General features: G+C 38.2%; 1 protein-coding gene across 2 annotated transcripts in view; it reads right to left on the reverse strand.

Moving 5' to 3' along the window:
• Positions 1–24463, reverse strand: part of LOC126161294 (filamin-A) — a 917852-nt gene that overhangs the window by 241566 nt on the left and 651823 nt on the right. For both annotated transcript variants that reach the window (XM_049917033.1, XM_049917034.1), the window contains exons 26-28: positions 24251–24424; positions 23946–24098; positions 19852–20073 (exon numbers count right to left, since the gene is read on the reverse strand). In XM_049917033.1, the coding sequence (XP_049772990.1) occupies positions 19852–20073; positions 23946–24098; positions 24251–24424 (549 nt within the window). The remainder of the gene's footprint in view (positions 1–19851; positions 20074–23945; positions 24099–24250; positions 24425–24463) is intronic.

Here is a 24463-nt window from a genome sequence, read left to right on the forward strand (position 1 = left end):
TCACACGGCCCATCAAAAACTCGTCATAGCATAATGGCAACAGCCAATATCTTGCTCACAAAAATGAACAAACATTCACAGATTAGATTGATATCTCAGATTTATCCTTTATTTTCTCTGACTTCTTTAACATTATCATCCTCTTTAGATTCCTCTTGAACATCATCTGCAGTATAGTCATCCAGGTACAATTCAGCAAATCTCTGTCACATGTTTAAGCTGTGGGTTTCTTCTTTGTTGAAAGAGACATTCCAGGAGATAAGAATTTTCTTTGACTTCAGATTGTAGAAGCATTATCTGATGCTATATCCATTACAGGCAACCATGACCAATTTCTTCAATTTTCAATTCCATTTTGATACAAATATATCAGGAACATGTACATTAGCTGCTGATCCAAACTTCCTCATGTGTTTTAAAATTGGCGATTTTTCCAAACCATTTTTCCTTATTGTGTAACGTTATTGTTTGCTTTACATGGTCATTGAATTATGACATATGCAGCATGATATACTACCTCTGCCTAAAGTTTGTACTCAGTGACATAGCACATGCACACTCAACAGTGGACCTGTTTTCTCACTCAACTTTCCTATTTTTCTTTTTTGTATAACGACATATTCTCTCATGCTTCCAGCTGGTATTTCAATCAGTCTTTGAAATTTCAAAAACACATCACATTAACTTTTAAGGAAATACACTCCTCTATACGAAGTCCAAGCATTCTTCAAACCTATGTACATATGTGCTACTCTAAGAGATTTTCTCATCCATTCATATACCAAATTTGAATCTCTTCATTTTCCTACTGAGATGATTCACAAAGAAGATAATCTTTCTTCACTTTTAAATCAGGAACCAAATTCATATTTTGTGTGTGTGTGTGTGTGTGTGTGTGTGTGTGTGTGTGTGTGTGTATGTGTAGCTTATGGGCACTCAACAGTAAGGTTATCAGTGCACTACACACATTAAAAGAAATGAATGTGGATAAACTTACTGAACTCATTTTCACATAGTGAGGAGGAAACCTATAAAATGACACCCATGCACTTGCTCCCACCTCATTTGCGTTGACCCTCACAATCACTCTATCTCACATGGCTTAAAACGACAGAGAAACAGTGAAAGGTGTTATACCTGGGGTTAAAACAGAAGTAAAATGACAGAGGTGCAAAAGGAAATGCACAGAAAATTGTGACTGGCTGACTGCTTACAAAAAATATGGGTGAGCCAGTCACTTTGTCAACACACTAAGAGCATCCCACTATAATTTGAAGAAACAGGTGGGACATATCACTAAACCTTACAACTCTCACCACATTCATTTGAATGTTGCTTAAAATAGAGGGCACATCTGTCGGAAAATCTGCTACTACCCGCTGGTCAAAAAAACAACACAATAAAATAGATCACACAGCAACCTGTACACCAAAGCACCACACACTGGAGGGTCCTCTCAGTGGAGCAAGAAGCCATGCATCACAGGGCTGTGGCCTATCTGAAGATGAGTAAAGAGAGCTTCACCCCATCTGTGTGGCTGGAAGGAGGTACATCGTAGCTGTGTTGTGAGCTTCACTATAGAAAGCTTGTTGGCTGTCACTTCCAGCCAGTCAACATCCCAGCAATGGGTGACTGTATGTATAAACAGTGAGGTAATAGCATACAGGGTGATGGTGCATGGAACTAACCAAGGAATATAACACACCTCCTTGGCTGCTACATCTGCCCTTTCATTCCCCACAATACCCATGTGCCCTGGCACCCTGCATAAGGAGCTTCCTTTCTCAGCCTTTGTAGCTGGAGGATGAACTCCTGGCTACCCAGAACTACTTTATCAGCTGGGTACAAATGTTTCAGAGTCTGAAGGGAGCTCAGGAAGTCTGAGCAGACAAGGAATTTAGCACGTACAGCACATCTCATCTGCTCCAGTGCCCTCAAGGTTATGGATAGTTCAGCATAAAATAGTGTGAACTCTGGAGGCAACTGAATCTTGTGGACATGATCCAGGAAAGCAACAGAGCAATCAATGAAATTCCCCTGTTTAGACCCAACTGTGAATACAGCTACATTGCCGGGATGCTCATCTGAAAAGTCGGAAAATAGCATATTAAGGACAGAAGCTGGAGTTCAATCTATCCTGTACTACACTAAATCTAAAATTACTCAGGGCCTCTGCAGTAATCAGGGTGGCAGTTGGTTAAAAAACTGGATTTGAGCCCATACATCCCCCACACAGAGGGACTCCAACACACACTTCCCACGGATCCCAAATGGCCTTTTTGCCTGCAGACCGTGGGTAAGGGGCATTCCATATCTGGATGAGCAATTGTGTGGTTTGCTGAGGAAGTGGGAGTAGGGACAAACTGCCTTGCCTGATGCTCCATTAGAATCTTCCAAGTGATAGTTCCTCAGCCTCTGCACAGAGACTGGGTATGGGGTGATCTTGTAAGCACCTTGGCCAGCCTGATCCCCTCATGGCGTACGGGATCCATGATCTTCAGGTATGAAGGCTGTATGAAGGCCTCTTCCTGCACACTGTGCACTGGCTCAGACACTTCAGAATGTTCAGTGCCTTCTGGGACCTTGTTTCAGATCCTCCACGCATGGTAACCAGGAAAGCTTGCAGTAAAAAATAGGGCCCAAAAGCTGCACAGAGTCATTCAAAGTGAGAATGGTATTCCACATGTGTGATTCAGTTAAATTAAAAATATAACAAGAACAATTAAAATGACCACACAGACTCTTCTCTGTAGAAAACCCCAATCGAGTCTTTGCAGTCCATTTCTCCAGCCTCTTTACTGTAAGTTGCAACTGACAAGTTGTTGCAATACTGGAGGCTGAACAGAAAACTGTAAAACCATCCACAAATATGGAGCACTGTACGAGACTCCTTGCCGTAGACATGATATTTTTTATCATGGCAAATAGGGTAACACTTAAAAATGCTGCCCTGAGGGATACCATTCTCCTGTCCAAACTATCTGACAGCACATCAACTTTGTATTGAAAAAAACACTTTGATAAGAAAGACCAAATCAAGATTGGGAGATGGCCACAGAAGCTAGGCTGGAAAACAGTGTCTCCAAGTAGTGTTGTACAACTTACTGACATCAAAGCATATATTTATGCAATACTGTTTACTTATGAAAGCCTGCTGAATAGCCACCTCTAGAAAGGTGTGTCGACAGTGGTTCAAAATCTCCTGAAATCACAGTGAGAGCAAGACTTTGGAACTTCCTGATCTGTAACATCCAAACCAGACAACAGTTAACTATATGCTCCAAGGTCTTTCCTACATTGTTCATAAAGGCAACACTCTGGTAACTAATGAGACACATTCAGTCCTTTCCCCAATTTGAGAAGAGGAACCAAAATTGCCTCCCTCAATGAGTTGAGACTGCTGTCTATCAGCCACACTGAATGAAAACTTTGTAAGAGAACATTGGCAACCACAGCCTTGTCTGATGTCCAGGGAAGAGGTACGGACTTCAAAGTAACTGCAGCAGCACAAGTGCATTGACAAATGCAGGTACTAGTGCTAATACTTGCAACCTCTGTTTGTGTAGCGGCATCAGTCTTTTGAAATGGCTATTTGAGAGCAGACGCAAAGGAAGTCTCAAACATTTGGGGCTGCATGGTCTTACAAATCTTCTGGGCCTCACCATACAAACTGCAATTAGTTCTCTTAATCTCCTGTGTCTTCCATTCTTCAAGCAACACACTGCAGTTTCTACTCCAGACAGGTGAGCTCCAGAGAGGTTTACAAATTTTGCAGGAGGTGAACAACTGACTATCAAGGGCTGCCTTACTACGTTTGCTACAAGTAGCTTCTGTCTTACAACCTAATGTTGTGTGACCAAAGCGCTGGCTTGTGAAACAGTGCATCGGGTTGTGGGCATAAGGCCATACGCTGAGGCGATGGAAGCCTGCCTTCACGTGCTCTGGATGTTCTGAGCTGCTGAACGTCAGTATAAACGAGTCTAACTTCACTAGATCACTGTCTGCCCTGTTTATTACGTTTTTCACATCAACAGTAATTGATAAGAATAGTGCAATAGCACCTCTTAATTTACTAGGAATTGATCATTGAATTGCCTTCCTTGGACCACTCAGTTTTCAGTTCTTCTTGAGGAATGTCCACCAGATCCCACCAGATCGTTGCAAGTCACAACACCTTTCTTTAGTTCACGATGTTGTGCAGTTCACTTTCTATTGCATACTCCCCAAGGCAATGGCCTTTTGTATGTTCTTCACTTATTGGCAATTAGACGTTTCTACCACTAGGGTTGCGTTTTGCAAGCACTTGACAGATTTTAAAGTTCCAGCAATGTCTTCAAAACCGTTTTGGATACAGGACGGTGAAACTTTCTTAAAGCTGCCCTACTTCCATTTAACTATAAGAAACATGTTCTGGTCACCAACATGTGTTCTGTTACTAGAGACTGGAAGTCTCTGTGGAGTCCCAAAGTCTGGAGGACTGGCTATATTAGCAAGCTTGTTTCATTGGGTGTCCGTATCTAACAGTGGCCACCATTTCTGTTGGAAGGTGGAGGAGGAGTAGTGAATTTAGGGCTCCATCTCGGTCCCACATAAAGCTATGGAAATGAAAGCCCACTTAAAAAAGCACCCCAAATGCTTAGGTAAGCCTTATAAAACTAAGATTCGTGAGTTTCCCCAGAAGTTTCCTGCTAACAACTGTGCCACTTCATCAGCTGCATCGGCACGCAGCACACCTCAAGGAGTGTCGAGGTTTTTACCATACTTGCAATCTGTGTGGTCAAGCCAAGATCCATGGTCTCTGTGACACAAAGTTCCGCTACTGTGCTGTACAGTGGTCACTGAAGCATGCCCAGAGCTTACAATGACCGAGGGCTGGCAGCACTTACCAGTCCACAGTTCAGGAACTCTAGGTCACAAGCCCGTAATCAGCAAATGAATTCTGAGCCCCTGAAAGCTAAATTCATATCAGCCATATTCTTCAAACGTTTGAAGTAGATATGTCTAAGGCTCTTGTGCCAGATCACTGTGGAATTCAAAGAATCAGCATTTGCCTGTATTAGGTCTGGATGTTTAAAAAACCTTTGATAATACTGACTCTACAACTTAATTCCTGCTTCAACTAGACCTAAATTGTGAACTTTCATTCTTTTGTTGGCAAAAATAACTTTCAATTCTTGTTTTGTGACTACTCGCACCAAAAATTATTATTATTATTATTATTATTATTATTTTTCAGCTTAGGGATGTATAAAGTGCTATTCAAAGTATGAGCTTACCATTTTCCCTCGATTAATAACAATACTTTAATAATTCCAATGCCTTCTGCTATAACAGTTTAGTTGTCCCCCATTCAGACACTGGAGTTGTTAGTTCGAATTGGGTTACAAGTGTTAAAACAATCTCTGCCTGGTGTCATATGTTCTGACACAGTACTATCAACTAACCAAATATTCCACACCTTGGAGCAGACACATTCACCTGTACTGCACCCAATGCCCAGTGCTGAGAATTATGAGTCCTTGTGTTCAGTTCTGGTATACTATTATTATTATTATTATTATTATTATTTCTTTCCTTTCTCAGACGTTATGTCTGGTTAAAAATGGAAAGTGACGCGGATCTTGATCAAGCGTGACTTCCTTTTAACTGTACGGTATATGTTACATTGCATTTAGGAACTTTAGGGTAATTGAACAAGTATCAATAATTACACATTTCTGTAGTTGTATATATAAGTATGGATGTAGCTGTATTGCGTTGATGTACTGGTGGATATTGTGTGGTATGACTCCTGTAGTTGATAGTATAATCGGTATAATGTCAACTTTATCCTGATGCCACATGTCCTTGACTTCCTCAGCCAGTTGGATGTATTATTCAATTTTTTTCTCCTGTTTTCTTCTGTATATTTGTTGTATTGGGTATGGATATTTCGATTAGTTGTAATAATTTCTTCTTTTTATTGGTGAGTATGATGACAGGTTTATTATGTGGTGTTGTTTTATCTGTTATAATGGTTCTGTCCCAGTATAAATTGTATTCATCATTCTCCAGTACATTTTGTGGTGCATACTTGTATGTGGGAATGTGTTGTTTCATTAGTTTATGTTGTATGGCAAGTTGTTGACGTATTATTTTTGCTACATTGTCATGTCTTCTGGTGTATTATGTATTTGCTAGTATTTTAAATCCACTTGTGATGTGATCTACTGTTTCTATTTGTTGTTTGCAAAGTCTGCATTTATCTGTTGTGGTATTGGGATTTTTAATAATATGCTTGCTGTAATATCTGGTGTTTATTGTTTGATCCTGTATTGCAATCATGAATCCTTCCGTCTCACTGTACATATTGCCTTCTCTTAGCCATTTGTTGGATGTGTCTTGATCAATGTGTGGCTGTGTTAGATGATACGGGTGCTTGCCATGTAGTGTTTTCTTTTTCCAATTTACTTTCTTCGTATCTGTTGATGTTATGTGATCTAAAGGGTTGTAGAAGTGGTTATGAAATTGCAATGGTGTAGCCGATGTATTTATATGAGTGATTGCTTTGTGTATTTTGCTAGTTTCTGCTCGTTCTAGAAAGAATTTCCTTAAATTGTCTACCTGTCCATAATGTAGGTTTTTTATGTTGATAAATCCCCTTCCTCCTTCCTTTCTGCTTAATGTGAATCTTTCTGTTGCTGAATGTATGTGATGTATTCTATATTTGTGGCATTGTGATCGTGTAAGTGTATTGAGTGCTTCTAGGTCTGTGTTACTCCATTTCACTACTCCAAATGAGTAGGTCAATATTGGTATAGCATAAGTATTTATAGCTTTTGTCTTGTTTCTTGCTGTCAATTCTGTTTGTTAGTCTTTGTCTATATTTTTCTTTTAGTTCTTCTTTAATATTTGTATTATCTATTCCTATTTTTTGTCTGTATCCTAGATGTTTATAGGCATCTGTTTTTTCCATCGCTTCTGTGCAGTCGCTGTGGTTATCAATAAGTAATCTTCTTGTTTAGTGTGTTTTCCCTTGACTATGCTATTTTTCTCACATTTGTCTGTTCCAAAAGCCATATTTATATCATTGCTGAATACTTCTGTTATCTTTAGTAATCGGTTGAGTTGTTGCTGCCAGTAGTTTTAGATCATCCATGTATAGCAAATGTGTGATTTTGTGTTGGTATGTTCTAGTAATATTATATCCATAATTTGTATTATTTAGCATGTTGGATAGTGGGTTCAGAGCAAGGCAGAACCAGAAAGGACTTAATGAGTCTCCTTGGTATATTCCACGCTTAATCTGTATTGGCTGTGATGTGATATTATTTGAATTTTTTTGGATATTAAGTGTTGTTTTCCAATTTTTCATTACTATGTTTAGGAACTGTATCAATTTAGGATCTACTTTGTATATTTCCAATATCCGTAGTAAGCATGAGTGGGGTACACTATCAAAAGCTTTTTGGTAATCAATGTATGCATAGTATAGCGACCTTTGTTTGGTTTTAGTTTGATATGTCACCTTGGCATCTATTATCAGTTGCTCTTTACATCCTCGTGCTCCTTTGCTGCAGCCTTTTTGTTCTTTATTTATAATTTTGTTCTGCGTTGTATGTGTCATTAATTTCTGTGTAATGACTGAAGTTAATACTTTGTATATTGTTGGTAGGCATGTTATAGGGTGATATTTTGCTGGGTTTGCTGTGTCTGCTTGATTTTAGGTTTCAGATAAATTATTCCTTGTGTAAGTGTATCAGGGACTGTGTATGGGTCTGCAATGTAACTGTTAAATAATTTAGTTAGACGTGAATGTGTTGAGGTGAACTACTTTAGCCAGAAATTTGCTATTTTATCTTTTCCAGGGGCTTTCCAATTGTGCGTAGAATTAATTGCTCGGGTGGCTTCATGTTGCAAAATTATCACTTCACGCATTTGTGGTATCATCTTGTATGTGTCTGTTTCTGCTTGTATCCACCGTGCATGCCTGTTATGCTGTACCGGGTTTGACCATATGTTGCTCCAGAAGTGTTCCATGTCTGTTATGTTTGGTGGATTGTCTATTTTAATGTGTGTGTTATCTATTGTCTGGTAAAATTTCTTTTGGTTTGTGTTGAATGTTTGGTTTTGTTTCCTTCTATTTTCACTTTCTTTGTATCTTCTAAGTCATTTGGCCAATGCTTGTAATTTCTGCTTCTTTTCATCTAATTGCTCTATCGCTTCTTGTTGTGAGATTTCACCTAACCTTTTTCGTTTTTTGTCTGATATTTCATTTCTTATAAATTGTGTTAGCTGTCCGATGTCTTTTCTCAGTTTTTCTATTCTGATCTGTAGCCTGTGTTGCCATGCTGGTTTTGTGGGTTTCTTCTGTGTGTTGGTTGGTTCTGATCTCTGCCTAGTGTGTATATTTAGTATAGTGAGTGCTCCTATATAAACCAGTAGTTGTAACTCTTCCATAGTTGTATTTTCATTTATTTTGTTGTGTATTATTGTGTTGATAGTTGTTATTGTTGTTTCGACTTGTGAGTTATTTGGGGGTCTATGTCAGAATGGTCTCATGTCTGTATTCTATATATGTCAGCTGAAATTTTTCTTCTATATCTAACATGTGTCACTTCGTGTTCTATTTGTGCTTGTTCTGGTGGCTGTCTTAAGATTTCGTTTTCCTCTGATTGTTTAATTGATGTGAGCTGTTCTTTGTTTGTTTGCTCTGGGATGTTTGAGTCCATTACTGTATTTTCTTCTTCTTCTGATTGCACATTATTTTGTTCCAGTATTTGATGTACTTGTTGTTTGATGTTTTCTAATTCTGACTGGGGTATCCTGTTATTTTTTATTATTACACGGATCTGATCAGCTAGTCGTTGTTCTGTTAAAAATTTTAATTATGGGTATCTGGTAATAAATGTTGTGTATTACTTGTGATCTATATCCAGTTGTGTTGGTTCCTAAGTTTGTTGCTTGGTAATAACAGAACATGAGGTGTCGGTTAACTTCATCTGACCATCTCATCCTCTGTCTTTGTTTGCCCTCTGGGGTGGTTGCAGGAAGCATATCCTGCAAAACACATCTATTTGGTTTTAAATCATTTTCAGTGTGGCTAGCAGTGTCGTTACCATTGTGGATGGGCATAGGGTTCAAGCGTCGTCCCCAACCATGACAGCGCTTATCCGAGGCTTCATTAGTTCTGTCCTGAACCAACTAATCACACTAAAAGGGGGGTTAGCCCTATTAGTGGTTTGTTCTTATTATTATTACTCAGATCTAACATGTCTTACATGAAATAAATCTTTTATCATTTTATAAGTTATTCTTGTTTTGTTAACATTAACTGTTGCAAAGGTTGTCATCACATCACCCTTCTCATCACATTATAAACAGTTTTGTTCCTCTTTCAATATCCTCAACGACAAATTATTGAACATTTGGCGATCTGTGTCCCACGCTGAATACATTAGTTTTGCTAGCAGACTTCGCAAAATTTTAGGCCTTTTATCAACTTCTGAAACAGGTTTCCAATATCACCTAAAACTTATACTCAACTCAATTGATGTGTTATGCAACTGTATCTGTTAGTGACATTCTATAATCAGAACTTCTGAATCTACACCAAAGTTCTGAATACTGTAACTTTCCAGTTTCTCCATATTTATGTAAGTCTGAAGATAAATGAGACAGACTTACATTACTTCATCCAGAAGAGTAATGAAAGGTTTTGACAACACCGGAGTGAAATATGATGGTTCCAGAATTTTAACATCAAAACTTGAGCATCACAGCTAATTTGAATAAAACTCCAATTAAACAGTGAGCCACAAAATATATACGTACATGATAGCCTGGGCTCGTAACCTGATGCCTGAAATTTTGTTTAGCAGAGAATATCAGAGTGAAATGAGCTCTAGGCTAAATAACACCATTGATCTATTAGAAATCAAACATGGCATAGTAATGATGACATGTTTTTTTTAATCTCTCAGGATGAACATATGAAGTGGCCACTGTTGTGCTCAGATTATGAGCAAATATTAAAAAACAAGGTTGTTAACAACAGTAACAATCAATACAACCAGCTCATTTTTTACAATACAATACTTTTCCGGTTACACTTATATATTCCAGATTTACAACTGTTTTATTTTCTGGTAAAGAATTTTTTCTGTGTAGTCAGGCTTGGATGGTGGGGTCATGTTACACGCATGGGAGAAGCAAGGTTACCCAAGAGACTCATGGGTTCAGCAGTAGAGGGTAGAAGGAGTCAGGGTAGACCAAGGAGAAGGTACCTGGATTCGGTTAAGAATGATTTTGAAGTAATAGGCTTAACATCAGAAGAGGCACCAATGTTAGCACTTAATAGGGGATCATGGAGGAATTTTATAGGGACTATGCTCCACACTGAACACTGAAAGGCATAATCAGTCTTAAATGATGATGATGATGATGATGATGATGAGTCAGGAACAAAGCAGGGCAAAAAAACTGATAGCAGAACATTTGGCGATCTGTGTCCCACGCCGAATACATTAGTTTTGCTAGCAGACTTTGCAAAATCTTTGAGCATGAGAAAGGTGATGACTTGGAAAACAGCTGGTTCACCAACCAAATCTGTGTTATTGTTCTTAATTTAAATCTTTACACACACACACACACACACACACACACACACACACACACACACACACACACACACACACACCATTTCACATGCCTAAAAACTGAAAATCAAGTTCAGGCAATGGGTATCTGGGGGAACATAGCAATCCTAAATTGCAGTCTTAGGCAACGTTCTCAAGAAGATGGGTGGTCACTGCAACCCCACAACTTTTCCCAGGAGTCAAGCCCGTGTCTATTGTTTTGTGTTTATGTAATCAATTGAAATGGAATGAGAGGACGAGAGTGAATGAGAGCAGCAAAACAGTTTGTTACCACATGTAATGGGTGCAAACTGATGGGAAACAGATTCTGACTGTGACAAAGGCACAAACTCTGGTGAACTATTTCTCCTTTCTCTCTTGCCTCCAAAGACCAAATACGGGAAACAAAAATTTTGTTTCAGTGCCACGATTTGACAAGCATACCTGTGTGTTTAAAGTGTTAGCACTTTTATTCATTCCCAATCATTAGTAATCTCAGTCATGATGCCAGATCACATTATTACATAAGAGCCAACAGCAAGAATACTGTGGGTTGACTGGGCCCAAACTGTCATATAGATCAAATAATTTAACAACTCTTCACTGACTTTTCTACTTGAACTTTCAATTCATATATGTGGACACCCCCCCCCCCCCCTCCCTCCAGCTCTCAAGGAAAGGAAAAAATATACTGTAGGCAGGTGTTTTAGGTGTTATTCTTTCAAGAAAATCAGTTAAAAATTAGTATTAAACAGGTTTTTGGCAGGGCCTGAACTTTATATGCTACTTTATGCTACTTATAAGTCTCCATTCACTTTCCAAAATATTAGTGATTCATCATTCACCAACATCTAGCCCTGCCCCCCCCCCCCCCTTCATCCCCGACAATAGACTATCACACGGGCACCCTTGAGTGACAGTGCTGTTAAAGGAGTAGTGATATGGATGGCAATGTGTTAGAAATCTTTTGGCTATTCAGCTGCCTTTAACAACACAACTTATAATCCCATCGCCATCCACATCAACCACAACAGCAGCAACACAGTAAAACAGTGAATCACAATAGTACTCATTGAAGTCGACTACACCAGGCAGCTACCAGTAATCTCCCCAGCATAGCATAAATAGAAAGGTTTGTTATGCACGGTAGTAAAAGCTTACCTTTAAAAACTGCATTACTTTGAAATATAAATTTGATGATAAACTGGATTAGTACATAAATATAAGTACTATTGAATTCTTATATTTGCTGCCAGTTATTACCACTGTCATCTTCTGTATGAAAACTTATTTGCTGCAGTTCTCCATGCTGGCCAAGGCTCATTATCTCTGCTACAGTATAACAACCTTCATGCACTTGAACCTGCTCGGTCTAGCCAATCTTTGATCTCCCTGTACAATTCTCTCACACTTACCTGCATTACAAATTCGCAATTCCTTGATGCCTCAGAGTGTGTCCCATCACCTTCTTTGGGTCAAGTTCTGCTATAAACTACTTCTCTCCAGAATTCGATTTAGTACCTCCTCAGTAGCTATCCAATCTATCCAACTAATTTTCTAGCACTCTTATACACCATCACATTTACAAATCTTTTATTCACATCTAGTTTGTTTATCTTCCACAACTCACTTCCCCACAAGCCTACACTCCACCCAAATACTTTCTAATACTGTAATTTATATTAAACGCAAAAATTTGTCTTTTTTACAAAAGCATTTCTAATTATTGCCAACCTCCATGGTATATCCTTTCAAATCTGGCCATTGCCAGTTTTCTGCATCTCAAATAACAAAACTCATCCACAACTTTTATTGTGTCATTTCCTAATGCAATTTCCACAGTATTGCCTTATTTAATGTAATTACATTTCATTACCAGCCATGGCTGATACAATTAGGTCATCAACAAAACTCAAAGTTCTTGAAGGTTAATTCACATTTGACATTTTTCACAGGTTTGTTTTACTGCTAGCTCGTTGAAGTGAATGAATAACAATGTGATATGCCACATCCCTGTTTTATTGGTTCCTCAACCACTGCCTCACTTTTGTCTCCAACTCGTGTAACTGCAGTCTGGTTTCTGTACAAGTTTAACCCCTTGGGTCACTGCCCCACTACCTTCAGAAATTCAAAGAGTGTAGCCTAGTCAACATAGTCAAAAGCTTTCTCTATAGCTACAAATGCTATGTAGGTTTGCCTTATAAGGTATAGGGTTAGCACTGCTTTACATGGTGCCACTTTTCTCAGGAACCCAATTCAATTTCCTCTAAATCAGAGACTATCAGTGTTTTCATTCTACTGAAAATAACTGATATGAGTATTTTGCAAGCAGGACTTATTAACCTGACAGTTCAGTAATATCCACACCTGCCAGCACATACCATCTTTGGAGAAGGAAATAATACATTCTTCTTGAAGTCTGACATTATTTTTGCCTGTATCTTATTTTGCACATCAGGTAGAATAGTATCGCATGGTTAACTCTCTGAAGTAGCTAACTAATTCTCATGGAATACCAACCAATCCTGGAGCTTTGTTTTGACTAAGATCTTTCGGTCCTCCTACAAATTCATCTCACAGTATCATTATTTCCCATCTCATCTACATTTGCATCCTCTTCCCTTTGTAGAATATTGCCTTTAAGTTCATTTCCTTGTACAGGCCTTCTATATATTCCTTCAGCCTTTCAGCGTTCCCTTCTTTGCTTAATACTGGCTTGCTATCTGAGTGCTTAGTATTCACACAGTTCTCTTCTCTTCCAAAAGTTTATCCCATTTTTCTATAGCTGGTATCTATCTCTTTCCCATAACCATGCATGCTTCTACAGCCTTGCATTTCTCTTCTGGTCATTCTTGCACTGCCATTTCACACTTCCTGTCGATCTCGTTTTTTAGACATCCATGTTCTTTTTGTTTGCTTCATTTTCTCAATTACTATATTTTCTTCTTACATCAGCTGGATTCAGTACCTCATTATTATCCAAAGATTTCTACTGGACCTTGTCTTTTTGTCTATTTGTTCTTTTGCTGCCTTCATTATCTCATCTCTCAAGTTCACCCATGCATCTTCTACTTTATTTTTTCATCTGTTAGAATCATTTGTTTCTTAATAATTCACTTGAAATTCTCAAAAACCTCTAGTTCTTTCAACTTATCCAGTTCCCACCTCCTTCATTTCCTGCCTTTACACAGTTACTTCAGTTTTAATCTGCAGTTCATAACCGACATGCCCCTGGAAATGTTTTGCAATTTAAAATCTGGTTTTGAAATCTACAAACTGATTAAAAAATTTCCCTTCTTCAGAAATGCTTTTCTTGCCATTGCTAGCCTCTCTACTTTTGCTGTCATCAGTTATTTTGCTGCCCAAATAGCAAAACTCATCTACTACTTTTAGTGTCTTGTTTCCTAATCTAAATCCCTTGGCATGGCTTGTTATAATTTGTCTACACTACCCTTGTTTTACTTATGTATAAGATGTCATATCCTCACATACCACTACCGTATTTACTCGAATCCAAGCCGCACTTTTTTTCAGGTTTTTGTAATCCAAAAAACTGCCTGCGGCTTAGAATCGAGTGCAAAGCAAGCAGAAGTTCTGAAAAATGTTGGTAGGTGCTTCCACAACTAACTTCTGCCGTCGAATACATGTAGTGCTACACAGGCATGCTTTGTAGGCACAAAGATAAATACTGGCGCCAAAACCTGTGCGTCAGTAAATAAATTTTGAAGAAAGGTGGAAGACGAGCTTTTTCCTCCGCCCTTAGTTTTGACCACTGCATTTTCATACATTATCCAACGACGTAAATACAAATTCCGTATTGTTCATCTTCAAATGTAGCAGCATTTCAATGTACTATGAAAATCCGACTGGCAAGACTGTTAGGGATGTTTGTCAATATGGCCAACTCTACGTTCTGAATTTTTTCCCACCTGTGAGAAGAGATGGTTGCTAATAAGAACTTTTATGAATTGTGAATCATATGCAGTATTCTCTTCACCATAAGAATAATACGAATATAAACATTTTGCCATGTATTGTTTTGTGTTTGTTGCTATCTCATTTAAATCCCGTCTGCCTAATAAACTACGAAACTAGAGTGAGACAACAGCAAACGCGGAAGAATATACATATCATGTCATGTTTATATTCATATTATTCTTATGCCTAATAGAGAAACAGTCAGAAATGAAGCATGGCAATTGACTAGATTTTTAAATCTAAGCTGACTCTAATTTCTGTGAAGAATGTAATGTACTAAAGAGGCGCCTGCAAAGATTTTCAAATAGAGAAAATTTTCGCTAAACTCTGGTTCAGAACATCTTCTATCATACGCTACCTATTATTTGGTTCTTGTTGATCATTATCAAATAAAGCAGCAGTGTAAGTAACAACAAATGGCAGTCTCTTGCCATTGTTTCGCTAATGAGATGATTCCTCTCTTATTTTTTTAATTGTAAGCAGCGGAAGTGCATACAAAAGCAAGCCGTGCTGCGAACAGTGACAGACCGTAAACACTCATTATCATCATGTGAGAAACAATGCACAACACAGTACAGTAATGCATTTCCAGCTTAGTGTGACGTAAACACCGATAACAAAGAGAACAACACTTATCAGATCAAAGGAAAATAAGCAAACAATTCAAACCAGACGAAGCACGTGAAAAAGGAAGGGCACCCGTATAAATACGGACGGAGCGCCTGACGCATAGCAATGGTTACCTGGTAAAGCTTAACTGCTAAGCTTATGACGAACCAAACTACTGTAGCTGTATCGTCATTCATTCGACCTAAATTGTGTCTCATATTACAATGGACCAACTTTGTTTCGATTTGGAGGTGCGGCCTAAAACTTTTCAGTCCCCTCAAATTTCGAGTCTCAAATTTCAGGGAAAATTTTTTTCCCTCGATTTTGAGTCTCATTTTTCAGGTGCGGCTTAGATTCAAGTAAATACGGTAATCGTCCCACCAAACTCAAGAGGCAGCTGCAAAGGAGCACCCCAATATCGCCCCAGACTACAGCAATTGAACTGTGTCCCTCATCAGGACTTCAACTATGTAGTAACCCGCATGGATATGAGGGACACCTTGCCACAGTCTATCCCACCCTTTCTATAGTAAATTGGTATTCCTCTGCCACATAACCTACAAAACATCCTGCTCGATTTTTATACCGCTCTCAAACCCTTGCCACAGGGGTCATACCCCTGAGGAAGACACAGACACAAGATGTACCCATTCACACACCCCGCACATCCTAATCAAGTCTTATCATAGGCTTATCCTATCCCATCAGAAGGAAGGCCACCTGCGAAAGTATCCGAGTCATATACCAGCTCTGCGGCAATTTCTACACAGCATTTTATGTGGGCATGACTGCCAACAACTGTCAACCAAATTGAATGGCCACTGCCAAACTGAGGATGACAACAGAATCTAATGGCAGAACATGCCACAGAGCAGAACATGCTTGAATTGAGTGTCTACTTCAAAATCCGGATCATTTAGACTCCCCCCACCCAGCACCAGCTTTTCTGAACTACACACACGGAGCTATTCTTGCAATATGTCCTGCACTCCCATAATCCTCCTTATCCTAATCTCTCCATAACCTACAGCACCCACAACCTCTACCACACCATCATACGCTGCACAACTTGTCAGTTCTGGTGCCTGCGTGTCACATTTCTCTCTCTCTCTCTCTCTCTCTCTCTCTCTCTCTCTCTCTCTGTGTGTGTGTGTGTGTGTGTGTGTGTGTGTGTGTCGTTTTTTCCTAGATCATTACAGGATTTAGTCTGACATCTAACAAGTTTCCATTCTTTTCTGTGTGTACCTATCGATGATAATACTTCTATAATTCGATGTGAGTAGTCCTTTATACAAGATCTGTTCACAAAATTCTGGAACATTCGTAATTTTGCACTAATGGTGTACTGGAGCTGTAATTGTTACCGCTGCACATGCCTGTGTTTAATGTGTAACTGCCAGAAGTTTCATTATTGTATGTCTGTTATTGTTCAGTGCTGTATTGAGTAGAATGTTCTGGCGCACAGTTTGCGAATTTCAAGATGGCAGAGTCTGGCAGTCTGCGTCAAATTTTGCGTTAAACTTGAGAAAATCTTTACAGACACATACCAAATGTTGCCACCAAGTTCGTCCCGAGGCACACTAGTCGAGACGAGAAAGACCTTCGTCACGCAATTTGTGAAGAGCTTTTGGATTGTACAAATGAAAACGAGACATTCCTTAAGAGAATCATAACTGGTGACGACACATGATGTTGGGAGCGAGGTTCAATCTTCACAATAGTTTGGGAAAGGTTCTCCGAGACCAAAAAGAGTTCGTCAGGTCAGGTCAAATGTCAAAGCCATGCTGATAGTATTCTTCAATTTAGTTCATCATGAATTTGTATCACAGGGACAAACTGTTAATCGATGCTACTATCGAGACAAGTTGCAATGCTTTACATCAGTTGGATTTAATACGTCATTGCTATCCAATGATTTCTACTGGACCTTGTCTTTTTGTTATTTGTTTCTTTGCTGCCTTCACCATTTCATTTCTCAAGTCTATCCATGCAACTTCTACAGTATTCTTTCACCTGTTTCAGTCATTTTTTGATTAATACTCCACTTTAAATTCTCAAAAATCTACTGTTCTTTCAACTTATCCAGTTCCCATTTCTTTCATTTCCAACCTTTGTTCAGTTAGGTTAGGTTATTGCAGTTTAAAATCTGGTATTGAAATCTACAAACTGATTATGTAATCTGAAGCAATCCAGTGTCTCCAGGAGACAATTCATGGCTCTTGCGTCATGATAATGCACCCACGCATCCAGCCCTGTTGAGGCAGGACTATTGCACACAAAAATGAAATCACTATGCTGCCTCAACCTCTATATTCTCCAGATCTGGGCCCTGCGGACATTTTGTTATTTCCAACATTGAAAACACTGTTGAATGGAAGAAGATTTGCAATGACAGGTGAAATAAAAGAAAATTTACAGACAGCAATTTGCGCAATCCAACAAGAGGCATACCAAAACTTCTTCCGGAAGTGGAATGGTGTTGGGAATGGTGTATCAATTGTGGTGGAGAATTATTTTGAAGGAAACCATACACAATAAATAAAAGGTAAGCACATAAAAACTTTGCAGATGAAGTTCCAGAATTTTTTGAACAGACCCCATATGCATATACTCATTCAGTCCCATATTTATGTATGGGTCAAAGCCCAGTGCAACAAATTTTTAGCAAAAAGATGTACACAAAAGAAAAACAGCAGTGGTGATTGCATGAATTTTTATTGGCGAGAGGTGAACCACAGGTAGAAGGACGGAGATGTCTGCATCTTGCAACTGGTAACACTGCCTCCAATATGTTTTTGTGTGGTGGCTAGGCGAGGAAGTGTCAGATGTACCACTGATGTAGTGAGGTATCATCTTGGTGCTTTCATTTTGTTTATGTGTATTTTCCCATATTTAAAAAAAAAATGTAGTCAATTTCTGATACACAGTAAATGTCAATCCTGAGAAGTTGAAACCTAAAAATAATTTTTAATATAGTTGACATAATCATCTTGACAGATTCAGCAACTGTTTAGTTAATTGAGATAATTCTCATCTGTTGTTCCATCTCAGTTGCATGTTTTCAATTAGATTACATGTTTCCATCACTGTGGATCATCTTCAGACGTAAATCTATAATGCTGAATGTCTACTCACATTATATAAAGGAGTCTTTTGGAACAGGATGTGTCCATCTCAAAACCTTCCTCATGAGTTCTAGATATGAGAATAGTCCTGTGGCTGTCTTAAATAAAATGCTAAGAGAGAAATATCTCTCTGATATTTATCCAAACATTAGAATCACTCTTTAAATTTATTTGAGCATATTACCAATGAACTGTTCTGCTGCGATCCTTTTCAGATATTTTAAGGATTAAGAACTACTTGCGTGCTTCTCAGACACAGGAGTGTATGAATCACCTGGCTGTATTAGCAATAGGAAATGATTTGACCGTGAAACTGGACGTTGAAAATGTGATAAAAGTGTTTGCTGATAACAAGGCACGAAAAAAGCCACTGAATTGCTGACATTCTTTGCTTTTTGTTTCCACTGAGTTATCCTTTGTGTATATGTGTGTGGGTGGTTAATAACAGTACATGTCTGGCATCTCCATCCTGAACTTTGGTAGAATATGTTTGGTGTCTCCAGCTAGAATTTTGGACACGCTGCACCCAATCTTTCTACTTTGAACTCAGAATTAGTTAACCTAATTCTGAATAATATTTTCTTTTTCAAAGATTTCTTCTTTAAATAATAGATATCTGTTCAAATAAACTGTTCACAATTTTGCTGCTAAATGTTCTCCGGAACTGACCAAAAATTATTGGACCCATGGGAGTAAAATTGCCTACATACGGAGCTAAATTCCTATTAATGACATGTTTCATAAAACTTTACTACTCACTGTAGAATTTCCCCATTACTGATGTCAACAGTACAGATAGTTCACTAGGAACACCGTCATTAAAATGATAAATGTATGATACTTGCAAACCATGTAATAGTCAATCTATGTTATGTAGTCCAAACACAAACATAGTGTTATTCATCAGAGTTGGTTAGTTAACATGTAAAGGTAAACTGTTGTCAATTTAAAAATTCTTTCAAAACACTCTTAGATTATGTGAAGTGCTGACCTGTGACAAACATCTAAACTGGTGAATAAAAGCTGATCATAAATGTCACTAAACAACAACAAATATGCAGAGATTGAAAATTAACTTCCACAGTGCACTGTATGTTATTTAAATTCAACAATCAGAGGACTACACTCAAAGAAGAAAACTCCACGAGACTTCAAACACATAATTATGCCTCAATAACACTTCAGGCCATGTCCAGGTACACTGTGCAGAATTTTCAAGACATTTCCACTGGAAAACATTACAACATATTGAAAACCTTAAATGATATAGAAATTATTATTTTATGGCTTATTTTAGAGCTTGTGTCAAGCCTAAGGCTTCCTCCATAATAGTGAGAGTCCTATTCTAACACTTGTTTGTACAGCTGAAAGGTCAATAACCCCATTCTATCAGCTTCAAAAGTATGTACCGTAACTCTTCTTAAATTGAGACAAAACTTTTATTGTATTTATACTTGAGTTATACAGCTCTCACGATTTGGAAATAACAGACTATTGTACAATGTACTTCTCTCTGTACTTACCAAGGAAAGTGATAGGCTTGGAGACTACACCCTTGGGCACAGCCTTCACCTTGATGGCCTTCACATCATACACCTTGCAGCTGAACGGTGAGCCAGCAACAGCCACTTTGCGGTACGCTACCGCAATGCGGTGCTCACCCGTCAGCCGCGGCGTGAATTCAACGTGGAAAGTCTGCGATCCAGTGTCTTTAACTTGGGCAGGTACTGACTGTCCGTTTGGTCCTGCAGTGTCAATTGTTCATATCAGAGTCACTTGCTGAGACAGGGTGGTCAAGGTCTAGGTTGTGTTCTTCTCACTTTTTGAGAAAACAGGAGCAGGTAAGATGAAGAGCATGCATTGTAAGTAGGACAACAACTAAATTCAGCTATACACTGTCAGGTGGGCAGGAGGTATCCATTTAAACAACTAAAACACATAACAATAAGATTTCTCATCATGTGAACGTAAGTTTGTAACTGGTTATTGACTTAACAAGCTGTCAATGGTTTTGTGAAATAATCAGTGTGTGTCACAAATCATGATAAAGCATTTACTGCATTATTTAAAGACATTCAATCCTGCAGTTAGTTCAAGCACCATTATCATATGATTTTCTCAGTCCCTCAATCAACACACATAACCAAATAAGTATCCTGTTTTTATGATGAACAAGTTAATCTTTTTAACCTATATTTTGTAAAAGTAATGAATGATGCTGAAAGTTGTCTGTTGATTGAGACATTGAAATTAATGTTAAAAAATATACTTTTTAAGCAACACCACCTTACAGCATAATGACTGTTCTCACAACAAAAGCATAAAAATTACTTTATAGTTCTAGACAAACCCATACGAAAACCACAACTGCAAACCATTTGGCAGACACTACAGTTTCTGAAGCATTCTTGGCGAGGACTAATATTCTGACTCCTCACACAAATCCTCTACATGAATACTGCAATAAAAAGGCATCAGTTTTGCCAGCATTTATAAATAAATAATTTAAATAAAAATATCATTCATGAAAGTGTAATTTACTTCATTCCACAGTGGCTTACTAAAAGTGCTATCTGTGATATCTGACAAGGCTTTTGAGAGTACAGCAATCACGCTAGCAACGTTCCACAAAACAAGTGGCAACAAAAAATAGCATTTTTTAAAAGAAAATGAAAGCACTTGACTAATTCTCACAAGTATGTCCATAATATGAATTAAAACATGCAACAGAAAAAAAGGGACTCCAGGAAGACCGCCACCACTACCTTTACTGCCTTAACAAACATCCATATGCACTCATTTCCCAGAACCTTTACCACTTCTTTTATTAAACTACGTGGGTGTGGGAATAGAAGGATAAATGAGGGAATACGAGCTGTATGTCAAAAGTCTGATATGTCCAGTAATGTGTCTTCATATTCTAAAATAATAATAATAATAATAATAATAATAATAACAACAGTGGCAGAGGATGTCTGGCCATTACTGAAGCTGTGAGTACACTAACAAAAAATGTTATGAAATTATAAATCAGCCAGCATCATTTTATTAGTAAGTTTGGATGCAACTGTATTGTTTCTGTACAACTGGATAAGTTTTGTTTGTAGCTTGAAGTGTTACTGCATTTATGTCTAAAAAAGCTAATTTTCAGTAATTTTATGAATATTTTTGTAGTATTTACAAAGTAATAAGATTTTTAGTCAAGAGTAACTTTCTAACTGATATGTACAGTCGAATTTGTCTAGTAACGTCTGAGTCGGTAAGGGGATGAACCTGCAATTAAAAGAAAAAAAAAAGAAAGAAAAGTGTTTCCCTGAAGTTCATCCACAACACAAAGTGCAACTGATTGTTTATCTATGAAAGCAAGTTGCCAATTACAAGATAAGTGTTACCAATTCACTGACTGAATATTTATACAAAATGTAGTACTTTTATGTTACGATCAAAAATTGCTACTGGCAGTTTCTGACCTACGAGTGAATGAAAACATTCATCTTCCATCAGGTAAACACACTTTGCACCATAAATACTCAAATAGAACTTAAGTACATGCTTTAGTCATATCAAATATAATTACAAATGAATTAATTGTCTATTGGAAACTTCTGAACTTAACAGAACATAACCACAGCAGTTTAAAACCCAATTTAAAACAGACAAAACATGATATACTTGAACACAAATTACCTACTACAGGAACTCACTTTTACTGAATGAGAACATTACAAATACTTCAGCTGTAGAAACTGAAGTCACTTCCTGCCTTCTTTTCCCTTTCAACAGAAAGCTATAGTAGAAAATAAAGTACCACAATGTGCCACAATTATAGTTGGCAATAATTAAAATATGTCATCTGAGTTTTGCTTTTTAGTCATCAACATTGTACTATACAACCAGTGTTCACAAAATCATTAATACTACTGAAGTACGAGGGCTATCCACAAAGTACATTATGTTTCGGAATTAAAAATAAATAAAGTATTGGAAATTTTTTTATTATATACAGATGAAAGCCACACTTAAATACTACTTTTCTACATAGTTGTCATTTAAATTAAGGCACTTATCGTAGTGATGGACGAGCTTGGAAATTCCTTTGTCGTAAAATTTGGCCGCCTGCGCCTTCAACCACGTGGTTACCTCTTCTTGAAACTGTGCGTCGTCATCAAAACACTGCATAGCCAACCACTTCTTTATTGCTGGGAATAAGTAGAAGTCGCTCGGTGCCAGGTCGGGACTACAGCGGATGAGGAAACAACTCCCACTTAAAAGATTAGAGAACTTCACAAGTGGCATTTGCCATGTGGGCCCGGGCGTTGTCATGAATCAGGAAGATCTTTGAGCCGAACTTTCCCCTGCGCTTGTTTTGTATTGCTCCTCTGAGGTTGTGCAGAGTTTGGCAATACCTTTGAGAGTTTATTGTAGTGCCTCTTTCCAGGAAATCCACAAAAATCACACCTTTTCTGTCCCAAAAGACAGTCATTACGTGTTTGAAGGCGCAGGCGGCCGAATTTTACAACGAACGAATTTCCAAGCTCGTCCATCGCTACAATAAGTGCCTTAATTTAAATGGCAACTATGTAGAAAAGGGAAATACGGAAGCGTCCGATCCCGCCCGTCTGCTTTGACCCATGACGTCACAAATATGGCGGAAACAAAAACAAACACACACACTTTCCACAAGAAGCCTAATGACACTAACGGGACAAGCGTGGGAAATGGGTTGTTTTGGGTGGGGGGGCAAACTAAATATAAACAAATTTAGACGCCTTGCGTAGCTACAACGTGTAAGTGAAGAAGACAGCCATGCATGAATACCCACCCACCTCCCCAGAGGTCGTAACCCCTGCAACCCATAGAAGATAAAGATGCTTCAGTAGCTGATTAGTGTTTTTTGTCTTTTAAAAAAAAATATCTCACGGGATAGAACGAACAGATCAGAAAGATAAATATAATAAACTAAAACAGAAATTGGAGGAAACAGATAATTAAAATAAGTAATAAGCGTTTTTAAATTTAAAAAAAAATCTCACGAGATAGAATGAACAGATCAGAAAAGTAAACAAAATAAGATAAAACAGAACTGGAGACAGCCACACTCAAACCAAACTCCGCGCCGTCATGACGTCACACACAACACCCTTACGTCACGGGTCAAAGACGACGCGTGGGATCGGACGCTTCTGTCGACCCGTAGAAAAGTAGTAAAGTGTGGCTTTCATCCGTATATAATAAAAAAAATTTCCAATATTTTATTTATTTTTAATTCCAAAACGTAATGTACTGTGTGGATAGCCCTCGTCAACCAGTACAGCATTGCAAATTGACCTTAAGAAGTGTCTGTTGTTCTGAGACCTAACTTTACACACTTAACCAGCATCAAAACTCAAACAGTATCCAGCAAGTACTAGCATCAAGAAGATAGAAAACATCCAAAGAAGGTATGCAAACAATAAATAGTTGAAAATATGCTACTGAAGGGTAGTAGGACAGGCTATGAGGTATGCTGTTTTACTTCAGAGTGATATACAATGAAGCATTCCAGAGTTTGCAGACACTACTTAAAAACCTACACCTAAGAGCTACTGTGAGAGTACCATGAAATTTCAACTCTTACCTTCCACATTGACTTCTATATCTTCAACACTTCCAGACACGTTGCTCATTGTAAAGAATGATGTCTTCCCGACAGCTGCAGAGGAAAGTGATGGTCCACTAACTGTTATTTGGTGTGGCGAGTCTCCTTGCACACGTGCCAGGAAAGGGGAGCCTGCAATATTGATGACAACCTTGATGTTGATTTAGTGTTTCCAACTGAGGAGTCTGTTTTGCAAAGTGCATTAATTTACATACTATTTTGTAATATGGTTAATGACTACAAAATGCATATATTTCAAAATGCTCTTGGTACATCTGTCTTACCTGGAACACCTTCCTTGTTGAAATTAATGCTAATAACATGATCAGTCGGGTCAATTGGAACAAAGCTCACAGCAAAACGAGCGTTTCCCTGAGGATGCACTTGGGTCGGTATATTGTGACCACGAGCACTGATTGTTATTTCCAGGTTGCCTTCTCCAGCCTGGCTTGCGTCAACTGTAAATAAATAAATAAATAGAACACACAGTTTAATGC

The sequence above is a fragment of the Schistocerca cancellata genome, chromosome 2 (assembly GCF_023864275.1).
Source record: "Schistocerca cancellata isolate TAMUIC-IGC-003103 chromosome 2, iqSchCanc2.1, whole genome shotgun sequence".
In the NCBI taxonomy this organism is placed as follows: domain Eukaryota; kingdom Metazoa; phylum Arthropoda; class Insecta; order Orthoptera; family Acrididae; genus Schistocerca; species Schistocerca cancellata.